The sequence below is a fragment of the Canis lupus genome, chromosome 22 (genome assembly GCF_003254725.2).
Source record: "Canis lupus dingo isolate Sandy chromosome 22, ASM325472v2, whole genome shotgun sequence".
NCBI classification, from domain to species: Eukaryota; Metazoa; Chordata; class Mammalia; order Carnivora; family Canidae; genus Canis; species Canis lupus.
The window spans coordinates 5,979,631-6,001,268 of NC_064264.1; the positions used below are offsets into that span (position 1 = coordinate 5,979,631).

The 21,638-nt window shown below is 42.0% G+C and overlaps 2 protein-coding genes across 5 annotated transcripts in view; one reads left to right on the top strand and one right to left on the bottom strand.

Moving 5' to 3' along the window:
- The window catches only part of GPALPP1 (GPALPP motifs containing 1), a 51,618-nt gene extending 40,983 nt beyond the window's left edge, over positions 1–10,635 (bottom strand). The window contains exon 1 of one of the 3 annotated variants that reach the window (XM_025478237.3): positions 10,424–10,635. In XM_025478237.3, the coding sequence (XP_025334022.1) occupies positions 10,424–10,514 (91 nt within the window). In that variant the 5' untranslated portion in view covers positions 10,515–10,635. Of the gene's footprint in view, positions 1–8,815; positions 8,947–10,423 lie in introns of those variants that run through there. The other 2 variants (XM_025478238.3, XM_025478239.3) reach the window with 2 other exon arrangements.
- Positions 10,636–10,697: 62 nt separating this feature from the next.
- Positions 10,698–21,638, top strand: part of NUFIP1 (nuclear FMR1 interacting protein 1) — a 74,492-nt gene continuing 63,551 nt past the window's right edge. For both annotated transcript variants that reach the window (XM_049099194.1, XM_025478235.3), the window contains exons 1-5: positions 10,698–11,144; positions 13,490–13,572; positions 15,586–15,684; positions 16,606–16,668; positions 17,449–17,525. In XM_049099194.1, coding sequence (XP_048955151.1) covers positions 10,742–11,144; positions 13,490–13,572; positions 15,586–15,684; positions 16,606–16,668; positions 17,449–17,525 — 725 coding nt within the window. In that variant the 5' untranslated portion in view covers positions 10,698–10,741. The remainder of the gene's footprint in view (positions 11,145–13,489; positions 13,573–15,585; positions 15,685–16,605; positions 16,669–17,448; positions 17,526–21,638) is intronic.

Consider the following 21,638-nt stretch of genomic DNA (forward strand, 5'->3'; position numbering starts at 1 on the left):
GACATTATGCTAAGTGAAAGAAGCCAGTCACAAAAAGATAGATACTGTATGATTCCACTTACATGAAAGACCTAGAGTTGTTAAATTCACAAGACAGAAAATAGAATGGTGGTTGCCAGAGGCTGGAGGAAGTGGGAACAGGGACTCACTGTTTAATGGGTACAGAGCTTCAGTTTTACAAGAGGAAAAATGTTTTGGAAATGGATAGTAGTGATGGTTGCACAGAGTGAATGTACTTAATGATGAACGATATGCTTAAAAATGGTTAGCATGGCAAATGTTATGTATATTTTATCAGAATGAAAAGGAAAAAAACTAGATGCACATACATGGTCATATGATTTATAAAGGTGACATTATAGTATAGTGGAGAAGGGAGGGTGATGGATCAATTGGATACCTGTGAGGAAAAAAATAAATCTTCACCCCTACCTCACATCACACACAACTACCCATTCCAGATGGACTGCAAATACATGAAAGCTAAAACAATAACACTGGTAGGATAGAATGAAGAACAACTCTGTAGCCTTAAAGGAACCACGAGCCATCACTTCATCCACTCTCTTGCAGATAAATAAATAGGGTACAAAAGGCTCTAACTATAAGAGAAAACAAATTAAAAATCAAAATGTGCTAAAATTAAGAACTTCTGTTCATCAAAACCTACTAACGAGAAAGTGAAAAGGTAAGCCACAGAATTAGAGTAGATATTTGCAACACGCGTGACTGAAGACCCGTTAAGAATATATAACAAACGGGATCCCTGGGTGGTGCAGCGGTTTAGCGCCTGCCTTTGGCCCAGGGCGTGATCCTGGAGACCCGGGATTGAATCCCACATCGGGCTCCCAGTGCATGGAGCCTGCTTCTCCCTCTGCCTGTGTCTCTGCCTCTCTCTCTGTGTGACTATCATAAATTAAAAAAAAAAAAAAAAAAAAAAAAAAAAATATATATATATATATATATATATATATATATAAATAACAAACCCAACAGGTAAGGAAAGACAGACAAATCAGTGGAAAAATGAACAAAGACTGACACACATCCACATTTCCCAAAAAACATCTGAAAAAGGCAGTCAACTTCATTTGTTATCAGAGAACTGCCAATTAAAACTACCAGGAGATACTGCTGCAAAGCATCAGATTAAAAAGACAGAAACAACTAAGTGAGAACATGGAATGAGTGCAAACTGGTACTCCTTTGGAAACTGACAGTGTCCACTAAAACAGAATATATGCATATCAATGATCCAAAAATTTCAAAAGGAATGCACCATGTGTTCACTGAAAGACGTGTACTGTAATGCATAACAGTACTTTATTACCTGCCAAAAACGGGAAACTACTCAAATATCCATGAAGAGTAAACTGGGTAAGGAAATTGCAGAAAATCCCACTAATACACCGCTAGGTAGCTCTGACAATAAACGATCTGTAATAACAACCACAATAATTCATCAACATGATGGATCTCACAAAATAACGTTACGCCAAAATATGAAGCCAGTTGCAAAAGAGTTCATCTTTGTATTTTTCCATTTACTTAAAGCACACAAAACTAATCATAAGTCAAGATAGTAATTACCCTCTGGTGGAAAAAGGGATGGGGAGGCAGGTAGTGACTGGAGAATAGCACAAAGGGAGGAGGAGGGGCAGGATGGCGAAGAGTAGGGTCCCCAAATCACCTGTCTCCACCAAATTACCAAGAAAACCTTCAAATTATCCTGAAAATCTATGAATTCGGCCTGAGAATTAAGAGAGACCACCTGGAATGCTACAGTGAGAAGAGTTCGCGCTTCTATCAAGGTAGGAAGACGGGGAAAAAGAAATAAAGGAACAAAGGCCTCCAAGGGGGAGGGGCCCCGCGAGGAGCCGGGTTGAGGCCGGGGCGAGTGTCCCCAGGACAGGAGAGCCCCGTCCCGGAGGAGCAGGAGCTGCACCGACCTTCCCGGGCGGAAAGGGGCTCGCGGGGAGTTGGAGCAGGACCCAGGGGGGCGGGGATGCCCTCGGGCTCCCCGGGACAGTAACAGACACCTGCGCCCCGGGAGAGCCCCACACCCCGCGGCCGAGCTCCCTAAGGGCTGCAGCGCGCACGGCGGGACCCGGAGCAGCTCGGAGGGGCTCGGGGGCGGCTCTGCGGAGGGGGCTGCGGGGCGGGAGCAGCTCGGGGGGGCTCGGGGACGGCTCCGCGGAGGGGGCTGCGGGGCCGGAGCAGCTGGGGGGGGCTCGGGGGCGGCTCCGCGGAGGGGGCTGCGGGGCGGGAGCAGCTCGGGGGGGCTCGGGGACGGCTCCGCGGAGGGGGCTGCGGGGCCGGAGCAGCTGGGGGGGGCTCGGGGGCGGCTCCGCGGAGGGGGCTGCGGGGCGGGAGCAGCTCGGGGGGGCTCGGGGGCGGCTCCGCGGAGGGGGCTGCGGGGCGGGAGCGCGAATCCAACAGCGCAGGCCCCAGCACAGGGCGCCGGGACACAGCCCAGGATCCGGCCTCCCCTGGGACAGGCAGAGGCCGGGAGGGCCCAGGACAGCAAGGACGCTCCTTCCCGGAGCTGAGCAGATCAGCGGCCCCGCCCCGGAGCCTCCAGGCCCTGCAGACAGAGAGCTCCGGAGTTCCTGCGGGGGCTGAATCCAGGTTTCCAGAGCTGCCCCGCCACTGGGGCTGTTGCTCCTGGGGCCTCACGGGGTAAACCCCCACTGAGCCCTGCACCAGGCAGGGGCACGCAGCTCCCCCAACTTCTAACACCTGAAAATCAGCACAACAGGCCCCTCCCCCAGAACACCAGCTGGACGGACAATTTCCAGGGGGAGCCAAGGGACTTAAAGTACACAGAATCAGAAGATACTCCCCCGTGGTTCTTTTTGTTTTGTTTTGTTTTGCTTTTTGATTTGTTTCCTTCCCCCACCCCGTTTTTTTCCTTTCTTTCTTTTTCTTTCTCTTTTTCTTTTTTTCTTCCTTTTTTCCCCCTCTTTCCCCTCTTTTTTCCCCTCTTTTTTTCTTTCCTTCTTTCTCTCCTCTCTTTTTCTTCTTTTCCCAATACAACTTGCTTTTGGCCACTCTGCACTGAGCAAAATGACTAGAAGGAAAACCTCACCTCAAAAGAAAGAATCAGAAACAGTCCTCTCTCCCACAGAGTTACAAAATCTGGATTACAATTCAATGTCAGAAAGCCAATTCAGAAGCACTATTATACAGCTACTGGTGGCTCTAGAAAAAAAGCATAAAGGACTCAAGAGACTTCATGACTGCAGAATTTAGAGCTAATCAGGCAGAAATTAAAAATCAATTGAATGAGATGCAATCCAAACTAGAAGTCCTAACGACGAGGGTTAACGAGGTGGAAGAACGAGTGAGTGACCTAGAAGACAAGTTGATAGCAAAGAGGGAAACTGAGGAAAAAAGAGACAAACTTAATTGTTTGACCATGAAGATAGTCATGGTCTTTAGATTAAGGGAAATAAACGACAGCCTGAGGAAGAAAAACCTACGTTTAATTGGTGTTCCCGAGGGCGCCGAAAGGGACAGAGGGCCAGAATATGTATTTGAACAAATTCTAGCTGAAAACTTTCCTAATCTGGGAAGGGAAACAGGCATTCAGATCCAGGAAATAGAGAGATCCCCCCCTAAAATCAATAAAAACCGTTCAACACCTTGACATTTAATAGTGAAGCTTACAAATTCCAAAGATAAAGAGAAGATCCTTAAAGCAGCAAGAGACAAGAAATCCCTGACTTTTATGGGGAGGAGTATTAGGGTAACAGCAGACCTCTCCACAGAGACCTGGCAGGCCAGAAAGGGCTGGCAGGATATATTCAGGGTCCTAAACGAGAAGAACATGCAACCAAGAATACTTTATCCAGCAAGGCTCTCATTCAAAATGTAAGGAGAGATAAAGAGCTTCCAAGACAGGCAGCAACTGAAAGAATATGTGACCTCCAAACCAGCTCTGCAAGAAATTTTAAGGGGGACTCTTAAAATTCCCCTTTAAGAAGAAGTTCAGTGGAACAATCCACAAAAACAAGGACTGAATAGATATCATGATGACACTAAATTCATATCTCTCAATAGTAACTCTGAATGTGAACGGGCTTAATGACCCCATCAAAAGGCGCAGGGTTTCAGACTGGATAAAAAAGCAGGACCCATCTATTTGCTGTCTACAAGAGACTCATTTTAGACAGAAGGACACCTACAGCCTGAAAATAAAAGGTTGGAGAACCATTTACCATTCGAATGGTCCTCAAAAGAAAGGGGTAGCCATCCTTATAGCAGATAAACTAAAATTTACCCCGAAGACTGTAGTGAGAGATGAAGAGGGACACTATATCATACTTAAAGAATCTATTCAACAAGAGGACTTAACAATCCTCAATATATATGCCCCGAATGTGGGAGCTGCTAAATATATCAATCAATTATTAACCAAAGTGAAGAAATACTTAGATAATAATACACTTATGCTTGGTGACTTCAATCTAGCTCTTTCTATACTCGATAGGTCTTCTAAGCACAACATCTCCAAAGAAACGAGAGCTTTAAATGATACACTGGACCAGATGGATTTCACAGATATCTACAGAACTTTACATCCAAACTCAACTGAATACACATTCTTCTCAAGTGCACATGGAACTTTCTCCAGAATAGACCACATATTGGGTCACAAATCGGGTCTGAACCGATACCAAAAGATTGGGATTGTCCCCTGCATATTCTCAGACCATAATGCCTTGAAATTAGAACTAAATCACAACAAGAAGTTTGGAAGGACCTCAAACACGTGGAGGTTAAGGACCATCCTGCTAAAAGATGAAAGGGTCAATCAGGAAATTAAGGAAGAATTAAAAAGATTCATGGAAACTAATGAGAATGAAGATACAACTGTTCAAACTCTTTGGGATGCAGCAAAAGCAGTCCTAAGGGGGAAATACATCGCAATACAAGCATCCATTCAAAAACTGGAAAGAACTCAAATACAAAAGCTAACCTTACACATAAAGGAACTAGAGAAAAAACAGCAAATAGATCCTACACCCAGGAGAAGAAGGGAGTTAATAAAGATTCGAGCAGAACTCAACAAAACTGAGACCAGAAGAACTGTGGAACAGATCAACAGAACCAGGAGTTGGTTCTTTGAAAGAATTAATAAGATAGATAAACCATTAGCCAGCCTTATTAAAAAGAAGAGAGAGAAGACTCAAATTAATAAAATCATGAATGAGAAAGGAGAGATCACTACCAACACCAAGGAAATACAAACGATTTTAAAAACATATTATGAACAGCTATACGCCAATAAATTAGGCAATCTAGACGAAATGGATGCATTCCTGGAAAGCCACAAACTACCAAAACTGGAACAGGAAGAAATAGAAAACCTTAACAGGCCAATAACCAGGGAGGAAATTGAAGCAGTCATCAAAAACCTCCCAAGACACAAGAGTCCAGGGCCAGATGGCTTCCCAGGGGAATTTTATCAAACGTTTAAAGAAGAAACCATACCTATTCTCCTAAAGCTGTTTGGAATGATAGAAAGAGATGGAGTACTTCCAAATTCGTTCTATGAGGCCAGCATCACCTTAATTCCAAAACCAGACAAAGACCCCACCAAAAAGGAGAATTACAGACCAATATCCCTGATGAACATGGATGCAAAAATACTCAACAAGATACTGGCCAATAGGATCCAACAGTACATTAAGAAAATTATTCACCATGACCAAGTAGGATTTATCCCCGGGATGCAAGGCTGGTTCAACACCCGTAAAACAATCAATGTGATTCATCATATCAGCAAGAGAAAAACCAAGAACCATATGATCCTCTCATTAGATGCAGAGAAAGCATTTGACAAAATACAGCATCCATTTCTGATCAAAACTCTTCAGAGTGTAGGGATAGAGGGAACATTCCTCAGCATCTTAAAAGCCATCTACGAAAAGCCCACAGCAAATATCATTCTCAATGGGGAAGCACTGGGAGCCTTTCCCCTAAGATCAGGAACAAGACAGGGATGTCCACTCTTACCACTGCTATTCAACATAGTACTGGAAGTCCTAGCCTCAGCAATCAGACAACAAAAAGACATTAAAGGCATTCAAATTGGCAAAGAAGAAGTCAAACTCTCCCTCTTCGCCGATGACATGATACTCTACATAGAAAACCCAAAAGTCTCCACCCCAAGATTGCTAGAACTCATACAGCAATTTGGTAACATGGCAGGATACAAAATGAATGCCCAGAAATCAGTGGCATTTCTATACACTAACAATGAGACTGAAGAAAGAGAAATTAAGGAGTCCATCCCATTTACAATTGCACCCAAAAGCATAAGATACCTAGGAATAAACCTAACCAAAGATGTAAAGGATCTATACCCTCAAAACTAGAGAACACTTCTGAAAGAAATTGAGGAAGACACAAAGAGATGGAAAAATATTCCATGCTCATGGATTGGCAGAATTAATATTGTGAAAATGTCAATGTTACCCAGGGCAATATACACGTTTAATGCAATCCCTATCAAAATACCATGGACTTTCTTCAGAGAGTTAGAACAAATTGTTTTAAGATTTGTGTGGAATCAGAAAAGACCCCGAATAGCCAGGGGAATTTTAAAAAAGAAAACCATATCTGGGGGCATCACAATGCCAGATTTCAGGTTGTACTACAAAGCTGTGGTCATCAAGACAGTGTGGTACTGGCACAAAAACAGACACATAGATCAATGGAACAGAATAGAGAACCCAGAAGTGGACCCTGAACTTTATTTATGGTCAACTAATATTTGATAAAGGAGGAAAGACTATCCATTGGAAGAAAGACAGTCTCTTCAATAAATGGTGCTGGGAAAATTGGACATCCACATGCAGAAGAATGAAACTAGACCACTCTCTTTCACCAGACACAAAGATAAACTCAAAATGGATGAAAGATCTAAATGTGAGACAAGATTCCATCAAAATCCTAGAGAAGAACACAGGCAACACCCTTTTTGAACTCGGCCACAGTAACTTCTTGCAAGATACATCCACGAAGGCAAAAGAAACAAAAGCAAAAATGAACTATTGGGACTTTATCAAGATAAGAAGCTTTTGCACAGCAAAGGATACAGTCAACAAAACTCAAAGACAACCTACAGAATGGGAGAAGATATTTGCAAATGACATATCAGATAAAGGGCTAGTTTCCAAGATCTATAAAGAACTTACTAAACTCAACACCAAAGAAACAAACAATCCAATCATGAAATGGGCAAAAGACATGAACAGAAATCTCACAGAGGAAGACATAGACATGGCCAACATGCACATGAGAAAATGCTCTGCATCACTTGCCATCAGGGAAATACAAATCAAAACCACAATGAGATACCACCTCACACCAGTGAGAATGGGGCAAATTAACAAGGCAGGAAACAGCAAATGTTGGAGAGGATGTGGAGAAAAGGGAACCCTCTTGCACTGTTGGTGGGAATGTGACCTGGTGCAGCCACTCTGGAAAACTGTGTGGAGGGTCCTCAAAGAGTTAAAAATAGACCTGCCCTACGACCCAGCAATTGCAATGTTGGGGATTTATCCCAACGATTCAGATGCAATGAAACGCCGGGACACCTGCACCCCGATGTTTATAGCAGCAATGGCCACGATAGCCAAACTGTGGAAGGAGCCTCGGTGTCCATCGAAAGATGAATGGATAAAGAAGATGTGGTTTATGTATACAATGGAATATTACTCAGCTATTAGAAATGACAAATACCCACCATTTGCTTCAACGTGGATGGAACTGGAGGGTATTATGCTGAGTGAAGTAAGTCAATCGGAGAAGGACAAACATTATATGTTCTCATTCATTTGGGGAATATAAATAATAGTGAAAGGGAATATAAGGGAAGGGAGAAGAAATGTGTGGGAAATATCAGAAAGGGAGACAGAACGTAAAGACTGCGAACTCTGGGAAACGAACTAGGGGTAGTAGAAGGGGAGGAGGGCGGGGGGTGGGAGTGAATGGGTGACGGGCACTTGGGGTTATTCTGTATGTTAGTAAATTGAACACCAATAAAAATAAATTAAAAAAAAAGAAAAACCAACAATAAATGCTTTATTAAATGTAGCTTTTAAAAAAAAAAGAATAGCACAAAGGGAACGTCTAGAGGGTCACAGAGTGCATTTCAAGGATACTGGTACTCATAAACTTCTTAAGAAACCAGACAGAAGCATAATGAGAAAAAAAAATCTCAAACATTTTTTGGGCAACAGTTTTAGGATCAGCCATCCAGGAGGTTATGAAGGGAATGGAGTTACAGCAGGGGGCATATTTTGTGTTAAAAATGACAGGCTATGTGCAAGAATTTGTGTTTGGTGAAGAAGTGAAGCCAGCAAATATCTACCAAGGATCTTTTATGTGCCAGGCGGGGGTAAAACTTGGTCAGGATTGGGGGAGGCGGGCACCTGAGTAGCTCAGCGGGCTAGGGAGCTGCCTTCAGCTTGCGTCATGATCTCAGGGTTTTGGGACTGAGCCTCTCCTTGGGCTCCCTGCTCAGTGAAGAGCCTGCTTCTCCCTCTGCTCCTCCCCCTGCCTGCATGCACACCAGCACTCATTCTCTCTCTCTCTCTTAAATAAATAAAATCTTAAAAAAAAAAAAAAAGATAGTGGAGGGTACATACACACAGTGTTAAGTGTTGAGCATGGGGGGTGAGAAGAGAAGGAATGCACAAAAGCAACAAGAATGGACAGAGAAAGGAGTACCTGAAATAAATGCTGTAGAATGATGGAATCGAATCAAATAGAAGTACCTATTTGGGAGATAGTGGTTATTTACCTGCAAATCCTGCCTTGGTTTAAAATCAGGAAATACGGTGAATCCAAAACAACATGCATGTAGAAACCCAACCAAAAAAACCTGGTTAACCGCACTTTTCTTCAACTTGAGTTAAACGGATCCTTCCTTGCAAAAAGTGAAAAACATGACTTTATAGCCCTTATGACAGAAAGGAGATCTGGGGGGGAAAAACATGCCCCCCCAGGTAGTCAAAGGATGAAAATAAATTAAGAAATAAGAGGGCAGAGACGCCTGGGTGGCTCAGAGGCTGAGCATCTGCCTTTGGCTCAGGGCGTGATCCTGGGGTCCTGGGATCCAGTTCTGCATAGGTTCCCTGCATGGAGCCGGCTTCTCCCTCCGTGTCTCTCATGAATAAATAAAATCTTGAAAAGAAAAGAAAAGAAAAGAGAAGAGAAGAGAAGAGAAGAGAAGAGAAGAGAAAAGAAAAGAAAAGAAAAGAAAAGAAAAGAAAAGAAAAGAAAAGAAAAACGAAAAGAAAAGAAACGAAACGAGAGGGTTACTCTTTCGGCTTTACTCTTTTCCAATTTTGGTGTCAAAACCAGTCTGCAAATTAGAACAAACATTAAAGGAGATAAATAGGAAGCGTTTATTTGGCAAATACGAAGTGCCCACTCTGTGTGTTACAGCGAGAGGATCCTACTGTAAACGGTGCAGGAAGATACGACACAAGTCATTTTTTAAAAGTGTGTTAAGGGGAATCCCCGGGTGGCTCAGCGGTTTAGCACCCGCCTTTGACCCAGGGCGTGATCCTGGGGACCCGGGATCGACTCCCACGTCGGGCTCTCTGCATGGGGCCTGCTTCTCCCTCTGCCTGTGTCTCTGCATCTCTATCTCCATCTCTGTCTCTCATGACACATAAATAAATAAAATCTTTAAAAAAAATTAAGTAGAAGAAAACCCCGTGGGGAGGAAAAAAAATAAAAAAAGGAAGGCGTGTCAATTCTTGGGAGAGTTTGGAAAAGCTTCCCTGAGGCCTTCGCTGACATTCACGCTGGGCCTTGGAGATCGGGGTAGGAGTTTGGCGGAGAGTGTCAAGAAGCGGAGCGAGGCCGGAAAGAGCCTAGAAAAACTCGGGCCTGGTTTCAGCACTGGACTGTGCGTGTCGGATTCAACGACAGGAACAGGGGCTAGGAGGGCGGGTGGGAGCATCTTCTGCAGAGCATCTTCTGCAAGGGCCCGGGAAGGCAAAAGGGCACGGAGGTTAGGAGCCCCGGCGGTCGGGCCTCGGGGTCCCCGTGTGTGGCATGGAAATAATAACAATCTTACTTCCTAACGATATCATCTTACACATATAATAACCACCTTACGCAGTCGCTAGGAGGATGAAGCGACAGTGTGTACCGAACGTCAGCGGAGGCTCCAGCCCATCAGGAGCTAAATAAGACACCATCGTCGTAACGATTCCCAGCATCTCCCCGCCCCCCCGCCACCCACCCCTCCACTTCCCGCTACCGCTGGAGAAGCCAGGTTAGCTGCGGTCGGCCGCGCCCACTTGCCCCTGCTCCGCCCTTCGAGGCCTCGGACGTCTCTTCACGGCGGGCCCGGGAAGGGGCGGGCAGGCGGGCAGCGTCAGGCGCCGCCGCTCACCGGGGCTGCGGTCTCGCTCCTCCTCCTCCTCCGCTGTCCCGCGAGCCTTGAAGCCGGGCGGCAGCGCCGGCCCGATCAGATCCCTCGCCATCCGCGGGGGCGGACACCGTCCGGCCCTACGACTCTAACCACACAGACTCCCGTCGGCCAAGAGGCAGCCCCGGCTCCTCGCGCCGCACTTGCCGCCCGCCTTTTTCCGGCGCCTGCCGATGACGTAGCAACCTGTGGTTGGCGGAGCCGCGCAAGTCGCGAAAGGCGGAAGTGACGCCTAAAGCCCGTTCCGCATTCGCACGCTCGGCTCGCTGCCTGGCGGGAGGCATGGCTGAGCCGGCTAGCGATTCCGTGGCTTCTTCGGGGTGGTTTCCGTCGTCCGAGCTGACCCCGGCGCTGGGGCCTCTGAGCGACCCTGCCTCGCTGCGGGACAACTGGATGCTCTGGGCAATGCTGCCGCCGCCACCGCCGCCTTCGTCGTCGCCTTCTCTGGGAGGGTCGGAGCCTTCCTCGGAGGGGCGGCCCTCCCGGGAGGCCCAGGCGCTCCCCGAGGCGCCCCCTCCCTTCGACGCCCAGATTCTCCCCGGGGCGCAGCCTCCCTTCGACGCCCAGTACCCCCTTGATGCTCAGCCTCCCCTCAACGGCCAGCCGTCCTGGAACTTCCAGGCTTCGACATCATGGTACTGGAGACAGTCGTCTGGTGCTTTTCGGGGGCATCAGAAGACTCCGGGTAGGCTGTTACCCCCGCCCCCTCCTTACCACCCTTTACTTTCCTTTTCTTCTCCCCTTCCTTCCTCTCCCACTTTCCCCTTTTTCCTCTTCTCTACTTCTGATTCTGTCCTGCAGTCCTGGAGTCTGTCTGCTCATCAACGTCTCACAATTTGTCGGACAGTAATGTTTTCCCCGCCTATTCAGTCCGGTTCAGGAGTTATTTATTTTTTCTTTTTAAAGATTTTGTTTATTTATTCATGAGACACACACACACACACACACACACACACACACACACACACACACACAGAGGCAGAGACACAGGCAGAGGGAGAAGCAGGCTCCATGCAGGGAGCCCGACGTGGGACTCGATCCCGGGTCTCCAGAGTCACGCCCTGGGTCAAAGGCAGGCGCTAAACCGCTGAGCCACCTGGGCATTCCCTGTTCAGGACTTATTTATCGAATTCCAGCAGTGTACCAGGAACTGGGGATATAGCAGTGATCGAAATATAACAAAAATCCTTACCTTTATGGAGCTTCACGTTTCCTGGTGGAGGAAGACGGAATAAAGCAGTGTGTATTAGAAGGCAGTGAGGGCCATGGCGAGATAGAGAGCCAAAGGGGAATGATAGGGAGTGCAGTTTTAAGTGTCAGTCGTTTTTTTTTTTTTTTTTAAAGAATAAATAAAATAAGTGTCAGTCGTAAAGAGTCAGCTTCGGAGCAAAGGCTACAGGGAGGTGAGGGATACATTTGTGGATGACATCTGGGGGAATAGGGATGCAGGCAGAATGAAGTGCAAGTGCAAAGACTTGGAGGCGGGAGCTGTAGATCAGAACCGAAGCCAAGAGGAACAAGCCTGGGGACAGAACTGTAGAAGATCGGGGAAGAGGGCCGACCTGCTAGGGCCTTGTAGACAGTGGGACTTTGACTTTTTGCTCTTGTGATAGGGGGTGGTGCAAGGGAGTGACGTGACTTGATTTACATTTTAGAAGGATTAATGTGGCTGCTAATGGTTATTGATCTAAAGGGAAAGGAGTTAGGAAGGTATTGGAGTTACCCAAGTGAGAGATACTGGGGACTCGGGCCACCAGGGTGGAGCTCGGGGGATGGATGAAAGTGTTGGATTCTAGATCTGTTTGGAGGGGAGGGAAGGACCAACACGGTTTGCTCCAGGATCAGATGTAAGATGTGAGGTCAAGACAAGAATAACAAAGCCCCCGCCCCCCACCCCCCCAACAAGTGGAAGGATGGGAATGGAACAGATTTGGAAGGAAGACCCGGGAGTTGAGCTTGGAATATGTTGGTGTCAAATGGAGATATCGAATAGGCTGTTAGGTTGTACTTTTCAGGGGAGATTGGTGTCTGGAGCTGTGAATTTGGGTGTCATCAGCATATAGGTCATAGTTAAAGCCACAAGATTGTTCACTTAAAACCCTTCAATTCTGCATGAGCTTTAATTTACATCAACTCGAATCCAAATCAGCGTTTACTGCTTGCCGAATGCCGGGAATATGAATGTTCTAAGACAGTCCTGAGTCCAGTGAGACGGGTTCATAAATATAAGTCACAGCACAGCATGACTGGCGATGGAGGCATGTAGAGGAATTTGGGGAAGGCTTTTGGAAGAAGCGCGTTGGGAGATGTGTAGGGTTTATGAAGAGATACTTTTTAGGTATGGGCAAAGAGGTGTGAATACAAGGGGAGTTCTGAGAACTGCTCTGTTCTAGTGTGAGTGAAGCAAAGTAAGTGGAGGGTATGGGGGAAGAGTAGGATGAGAAAATAAACTGGGATCTCATTAAAGGGCTCTGGGAAGCCATTTATAGATTTTCCAGGATTGTGACCATTGGAGGATTATTTTTGTGGTGAAAATGTGTAGAGTCTGTTGGAAGAGAGGGCTTGCGAACTAGAAGACAGTCTGGAAGCCTGTGCTAGTAATCTAGGTGAAAGATAAGGTTTCAGAGTTGGGTCTTGGCAATAAGACAGGAAAGAACGTGAGAGAAAATGTATTTCACAACTCTGTTTTCCTGCTGTAAAGTTGATGCTGAAAGTGCTGTATTGGGATTTTATTATTTACATTTCTAATGCTTGAAATAACTGTAACAAATTTTATCAGGTTTGAGTGGCCATTTCTTTCTTTACTTTGACACCTAAAGCATGTATGGACGTGTAAATTGTTACATGTAAATATGTAACAACATATTTACTTGAAAAATACTTATTTGGTAGACTAGTCTTAATCTTTGTTAATTTGAACTTCTTCTTAAAAGCGGCAGTTTTTACTCAAGTATTTGTGACATGTTAGAACAAATAAAATTTAAAAATTGTATAGTTGCAAATATTTACAGGTTTCTTTTTGTTTTTTAGTTAATCATTCTTATTTTCCACGAAAATATGATGCAAAGTTCACTGATGTCAACCTCCCTCCCAGTAGAAAACAGAAAAAAAAGGTATTTTTAAAGATATTCTTGAATGTGACACTTGGGTCCCTAAGTCACTGTTTTATTCCTTGTGTTTCTATCATAACTGTCTCAGTGTTTTGCGTCCATAATTGACACAGTGAGGCCTTAACTATAATGGGATCTTTAAGGATCTTAGCTTTAAGTAAAAACTTGAAGCAAAATCTTTTTGAGAAATAAATGGAGAAATTGTAGAAACAGAAAACAATCCATTTCAGTATATTTTCTTGAATAAATTGAGAATTATGATTACGAGTAAATGTTATCAAACGTTGGTAAACTAAAAAAAAAAAATGTATATATGCGTACACACACATAATTAGAGAATTGAGGGAAGAAGGATGGAATTTAGGGAGAAGGATGGAAATCCAGACTTTTTCTCCTGTAAAATTGAAAACATGGAGTTAAGAACAAATTACAATGATACAAATCTTTTATTTTTTATAATCTTTTTTTTTTTTTTTTTTTTTTTATTTATGATAGTCACAGAGAGAGAGAGAGAGAGGGGGGCAGAGACAAAGGCAGAGGGAGAAGCAGGCTCCATGCACTGGGAGCCCGATGTGGGATTCGATCCCAGGTCTCCAGGACCGCGCCCTGGGCCAAAGGCAGGCGCTAAACTGCTGCGCCACCCAGGGATCCCATCTTTTTTGTTTTGACACAGGGATATTTGAGGAACAAATATTTCTGTGATCAAAAAAATATTTGCAGCAGTTTCTTTTTTTTTTGTTTCAAATTCAATTAAAATTAAATGTATTTTTAAAAGATTTTATTTATCTTTATTTATCTGAGAGAGAAAGAGAGCATGAGTGGGCATAGAGGCAGATGAAGAAGGAGAGGTATACTCCCTACTGAGAAGGGAGCCTGACTCAGGGCTTGATCCCAGGACCCTATATTATGAACTGAGCCACCTGGTGCCCCAGCTTCCTTTATTCTGATGAAGCTGATAAATCTGGTCTGTTTTAAGGTGTATAAATGTCAGGGTGCCTGGCTGGCTCAGTTGGTACAGCATGTGATTCTTGATCTAGGCATTGTAAATTTGAGCCTCATGTTGGGTATAGAGATTACTTAAAAATAAAATCTAAAAAAAAAAAAAAAGTCATTAATTTAGAATGAGGTGACTAAAGTCTACAGCTTGAAATTATGTCCTTCGTTTTGGCATGAAAACTAAGTAACTAACACTAACAAAATATTGTGCATGTATAATGTATTAACATAATCCCAGCATTAAACAATGGAAGACCTTTTCCTATATAGTTTATCATTGTAATCTTTTTTGTTTTATGTTTAAGCATAAAAATAGCAGATTGGGAATAAATAACTGACCTTTACTAAATGATTCTTTTTTTTTCTTTTAAAGATTTTATTTATTCATTTGACAGAGACTGAGAGAGCACACAAGCAGGGGGAGCGGCAGGCAGAAGGAGAGGGAGAAGCCAGCTCCTCATGGAGCAGGAAGCCTGATGTGGGGCTAGATTCCAGGACTCTGGGATCATGACCCGAGCTGAAGGCAGACACTTAACTGACTGAGCCACCCAGGCATCCCCATATGCTGTGCTCTTAATTAGATTACCAATTTGAAATATATTCACAGATTGTATTCTACTCTGTTAAAAAAAATTTTTTTTTAAACTTTATTTATTCATGAGAGACACAAAGAGAGGCAGAGACACAGGCAGAGACAAGCAGGCTCCTCGCAGGGAACCTGATGCAGCACTCAATCCCTGGACCCTGGGATCACAACCTGAGCCAAAGGCAGATGCTCAACCACTGAACCACCCTGGTGGCTCTAAAATTTCTTTATCATGCTTGGCTTTTCTTAATACATTTCCTAAAAATAAAATAAACAGAATTATCCCTTCATTAGAAATGTATTTAGAAGTTTCTCCCACATACAGGGGTTATATGAAAAATCAAAGTATGTACTACTGGAAGGATGGTTATATTTTTGTTATTGGTTAAAAATTTTTTATTAAAAGCCTAATGCCTCTCTGTTTTTGTTTGCAGAAAAGAAAGGAACCAGTTTTTCATTGTTTTTGTGATACCTGTGATCGTGGTTTTAAAAATCAAGAAAAGTATGATAAACACATGTCTGAACACATGAAAGTAGGTTTTTATTGGTTGTCCTGAAATTAATTAATTAATTTATTTTTAAGATTTTATATATTTATTCATGAGAGACACATAGAGTCAGAGACACGGGCAGAGGGAGAAGCAGGCTCCATGCAGGGAGTCCGACGTGGCACTTGATCCCGGGTCTCCAGGATCACGCCCTGGGCTGAAGGCGGCACTAAACCGCTTGAGCCACTGGGCTGCCCCTGTCCTGAAATTTATTTAGCAAAATGGGTATATTTGGTAGAAATTCTGAACTTTTTTTCCTTAAAAGTTTATAGTTTTCATAGAAGTTGTTTGATGACTTGATAAATTGAGACAATGACCCTAGGATTTGGGGTGTGAGGGTGGGGAGCCCACTACTTCAGGAAGAGGCTAGATGGCAGCAAAGAAGAGAGGTCTGACAGCTGTGTGTGTATCACTTCTGCTTTGTAAGAGTCCTGGGCCTCACCTCCAGGTGCTCTATGCACCTTTGTGTGGTTTTTCTGCTTTAAGGCTATCCTTGACCATTTAATCACACTGTGTAATTTGCCATGGCCCATCACTCTCAAAGGATGGTTTGGACCTTATAAAGTACTTAAAAATTTCTTTTAATCAAATTGTTCTTAATTTGGAAAGGCTCCTTCAACTTACAGAATCAAAAAAATTTTGTAACATTGCCGATGTCCTGCATTTACTAGGTAGAGAAATAAATGATAATGTTGCTGTACTGTATGCTTTGTGAATGTCATTCCTTTTTTAAATACAATACCAATTTGGAGTGCTTTTTGTTTTGCTGTTGACGTAAGTATGGGATGATAACAGCACATAGATGGGATAACTATGTAATTCAACCAGATTATGTTTGAATATGTAGTAGTAGGATAAATTTAATATGGAATATATTGAATATATATATTTTTTAAATTCTTGCAGTGTCCTGAAGTAGATTGTTCTTTTAGTGCACATGAGAAGATTGTCCAATTCCATTGGAGAAATGTAAGTTCTTGTTGCATTTTTGTTTTTTTTCCTAAAAAATTCATGCTTTTTATTTCATTGATTTGTTATCCTCACAGCTCTTCTTTTATATAGTCTAATAACAAGTAACATTCATGAATACTTTGTACTTTGTATTCAATTTTATCTTCATGAACCACTATGTGAAATAGGTAAATGTTGGCCAGAGTTAATAGATTTTTAAAAAATGACTTAACCAGGGCCTTAGAACTGATTATTGTACTTGGTTTTCTTGACCACAAATTCTATGCTTGTTTTACTGCATGGTGCTGCTTCAAATCATTCTGTGTATCATTATTTCTTCAGCTACCTCAATCAATTTTGGTTGGTAGATTATTCATTTGTGTATTTGATGTCAGTTGAGAAATGGTCATATACCTACTTCGTAACCAAAGTTATGTTACTCCTTTTCTCTTTATCAGTTGCGCCAATCTAAACACTCAAGAAATTACTCCTTTTCCTTTAAAGGAGAAGTCATAATGGATGGGTAAAACCTGCTTACTTAGTTTTAAAAATTTTCTCTGCTAGTAAATTTAATGTTGAGTACAGAGTCTCCATCATCACCCATGATACTTGAAATTTATCAGAAACATATAATATGGGTGCACCTGAGTGAGTCAGTCAGTACAACATGTGACTCTTGATCTCAGGGTTGTGAGTTCAAGCCCCATGTGGGCATGGAGTCTACTTAAAAAACAAAAAGTTAAAAAAACCAATACATACAATATGCTTCCTGATGTTCAGCAGGCTTTTTCTCCCTAGATGCATGCTCCTGGTATGAAGAAGATCAAGTTAGATACTCCAGAGGAGATTGCAAGATGGAGAGAAGAAAGAAGGAAGTGAGTTAAGAGTTCAGAACTAGTGAAATAACTTTCTTTTACTGTGGCAAGGCTGAATACTTCCAAATAATGACCATTCTGGCCCTAATGAGTGATTTGATAAAGGAAATTTGGGTTGTTTTTTTTTTGTTTTCGTTTTTTTTTTTTTTGAAATTTGGTTTTTTTTTTAACATTACAAATATTCCTCTGAAAATGACTAGTACTAATTTTGCTGTTCTTCAGACTTGGTATATAGTGAATTTGAGGTTGTTACTTGATGTTTTAAAAAGAAGTATACAATTTTTATTAGTGTAGTCATTGAATTCCCTTATAATGTTGGTACTAGGGAATGGGCTGTGAGATCTATTACATGAGGCTATTATTGAATAAGTTTTAAGAGAACCTAATAAGAATTCTTTGTAAATAACCAGTCATAATGGGACTGTACTCTACTCTTTGAGGGGAGCTCCTGCATGCCACCTTTGTTAGATGTTCAGTGCTCAGGCAATAATGAGTGGGCACTCTTTTTTTTTTTTTTTTATGAGTGGGTACTCTTATTAAAACAATACATAATACTTTACTATGTTTTTCTTTTTTTTTTTCCAACAAAAATTTGTTGAATGACTGAAGTATGCTAGGTATAGGGAATATAGCAATGATACATGGGTTTATCCTTAATTTTAAAAGACCAGGAATTTTTTTCTATAAGTAATGTCTAAGAAATTTGAGCCTTACCAGGTGTCTTGTAGCTTTATGCTTATCAGAGAAGAAAGTTTAATAGATGTCTAGCTTGAATATCCTCAGGAAAAATCCCAGTAGGACACTATTTTACTGTCTTATTAGAAAGGAATATGACAGCTCATCCTGAAGCCGAAACTAGGTAGAACTATTAGAATAGTGAGATGCATTTTTAAGTCAAATGATGTTTTTCTGGAATTAAAAAAATGAGGAGAGCCTGAGATGAAAAAAGGATGGTTATCTTCCACGGTCAAGAAAAATACTTAGAACTCTTGACTGGCAAGTCAAATTTTTACTTTGTTCTTAATTTAACTTTTTAGTTTATTTTTAAATTCAACATTTTTGTTTGTAACAAATAACTTGAAACCATGTGGACTTTATGAAGATGTTAGTAAAATTATAGGTATTATCACCACAGTCATCATCCTCAAAGTCTTCAATATGTGAGTCAGATAAGCTTGATCAGATGCCCAGCAAACAATAAAACATGACATGTTATATTCGTTCATTTATACATGCCTTGGGTCCAACATGAGGTTGTGAGTAAATGTACGATGAAAGACATGGCAGCGTATCTTAATGCTTTTATACAGCACTTTCTCACTTTTAAGCCTCTTACAATATATATTTTTGTGTTTTTGAAAAGTATTTGAGTATAGTTGACATACAATGTCAAATTAGTTTCAGGTATACAGCATAGTAATTCCACAAGTCTATATGGTAAGCTGTGCTCACCACGAGTGTATCTGCAGTCTGTCACTGTACAACACTGGTGTAATATTCCAGTTGACTATATTCCAATTGACCATATTCTTATGCTGAGCCTTTTATCCCAGTGACTTATTCATTCCATAATGGGAAGCCTGTGTCTCCCACTTCCCTTCAGCCATTTGGCCCATTTCCCACCTTCTCCTGTCTAGTAATCATCAGTTTGTACTCTGTATCTATTGGTTTTACTCTGCTTTTTGTTTGTTTATTATTTAGCTTGTTTTATTTTTCAGATTTCACATATGTGAGATCATATGGTTTTTGTCTTTCTCTTTCAGACTTACTCTACTTACAATAATTCCCTCTAGGTCCATCCATAGTATCTTACGTTTTTAGTTTAAATCCACTTATATATATAGTGTTGTGGCAGGTGTTATACCATTAGGTGAAAAAGTTAGTCACTGCCCTTTAAAGCTTTGTAATTTATTTAATTTTAAATTAAGGTTTTAATTTCTGAAGTGCAAGGGTGGCAAGCATAAAGATTTAGAACCAATGAGAAGAACACAATTTACGGAATTGAGTGGATTGACGGATTCTTACAGATCAGTCTTGGCAAACGGGGGCAAGACGGATGAGGGTGAAGTGACCCGCTGAAAGAGTTTAAAATTAATTAAAGTAATTAAGCAAAGTTGAATGATTCAAAAGTGAATTGAGGGGGGGAAGACGCGAGAGTTTAATTTTAGGCAAGTCGGTTAGCCAGCAGCATGGACTCGGTTGATTTAATAGAGTTTCAGTCACATCTTTGGCTAACAAATGAAGGAGTTCAGGCCATCAGAAATAGGGTGTACTAGAATGCCTTTTCTCTATTTCCATGGCAGACTGCTGCTATCTTGAAATACTAGTCTTAAATGTCACCTGATTTGTCACTCTCTCCTTAATCTTTATTTTCTTTATCTTGGTGCTGCCAGAGTGCTTGTCAGTAATAAGATAAGGAACTTGTACCAGAATGTAAATTTAAACATTACTTTTTTTATTGAGAGAAAAATCTTGCTAGGAAAAAGATGGTAGCTGATCTAAATATTTTACTTAGTAACATAGTTGATTTATACTCTGGCATCAGTGTGTGAATTGTGTGTGGATTGGCTGCCAATCCACAGACCACCCTACCCTAAGATACTATTTACTACCTCATTTGTGACTATGTAGCTTTTGAATACAACTTTAGCATCTGTTGCATTGTATCATAGTTAACCCTAGGCTTGGACATCTTTGGTTCTGCTGCACTTTGCACTGCGCCTGGAATTTAGGGTGTAGAGAATAAATATTTGTTGATTGGATTTCTGTTAAAGGGTGCAGGGTAGGAAGACTTGAATTTCGACTTGAAGGGAGTTTAGCCAATTGCATGGTCAAACTTAGAATAGTCAGGACCATGATATGGCTTGACTTAAGAAGAATTCTGAAGCAAGGCATATTGAAGCACCTCGCTCCTTTTAACTGGCTTCTTTATAGATACAGTTTATTTTCCTCACAACTCTCTATATGTTTTTTTGCTTTGCTTTTTTGTTTTTGTCAATTGGTTGTATCTTTTTATTATTTTACACAGAGGAATAATAAACAAGAAGAATTAACTCCCATTTCCTGTCTGACACTTAAGTTTTCGAAGAGCGGATGCTGACAGTGTTCTATTAAATGGGATGGAAGTGACCTAACTGCTAAAAACACTACGCTATTCTCCTTGCTACCTAGTTTTGACTTTGATCAGTGGGAAGTTAGTGCAGCTCAGCTGCCAGGCCCCTCTTATGAATGTTTAGTTCTTTTGGGGAGGATTACCATGGTTGCCAGTCAGCAAAGATTATAAAGCAACTAAGAAATTAAGCAACTTAGTTTAGTTGTTCAATCTCTCAAGTCTTGAGTTCACTTAAGGCAGTAGGAAAGGTCCGAGTTTCTGATTTGCCAGCTTTGGTTCTCTTCTCTGTAGTGGCTGTATAAATTGAATCCTGAACTCTGGGAAAATTAGACTGCTATTAATGATCCCCACCTTCAATGACTGTTCTACAAGTCTAGCTGTTTCACTCTCTCACAATCCTTCCCTCATGTAGTCTGGAGGAGTGCAGTGTTCCTTGGCATAGGAAAGTTGAGCTGAGCTCAGATCTAACTAGGAAAAGATGAAGGAGAGCATAGTGTGGTGTCAGATGGATTGGCATGTTCTAGGAACTTGAGTATAGGTAAGACATGATAGAAGTTTTTTAAAAGATGGTGGTGGTGTGGCCAGAAAGAACTAGGTGGCTATAGAACATTTGGGAGATAAATGGGCACTATTTGGGATTAAATGATAATGAGGTTGAGGAGGAAAGAGGTTTTGAGGAGACTTCCAAGTTCCTGATATGAGTACCTCTGAAAGCTGAATCCTGAAAGAGGGTTTGGAGGTATTGATTTTAGACATTGTTGAATATAAGGAGATTCTGAGATACTTACTTAAGATGTTCCATAGACATTAAGACTTGGACCAGACTGGGCTGGATAGATATTTTTAAATCATGAAATTGGAAATGTAAAGACATTCCCCACAGAGAGAGGATGGAGTTAAAGGAGAAGACAGCCTAACAGAGTAAAAAACCAGTAATACTGCCAAGAGAGGGGTAGAAGAAAACTAAGAAAATGACATGTCATGGAAGCCAGTAGAGGGGA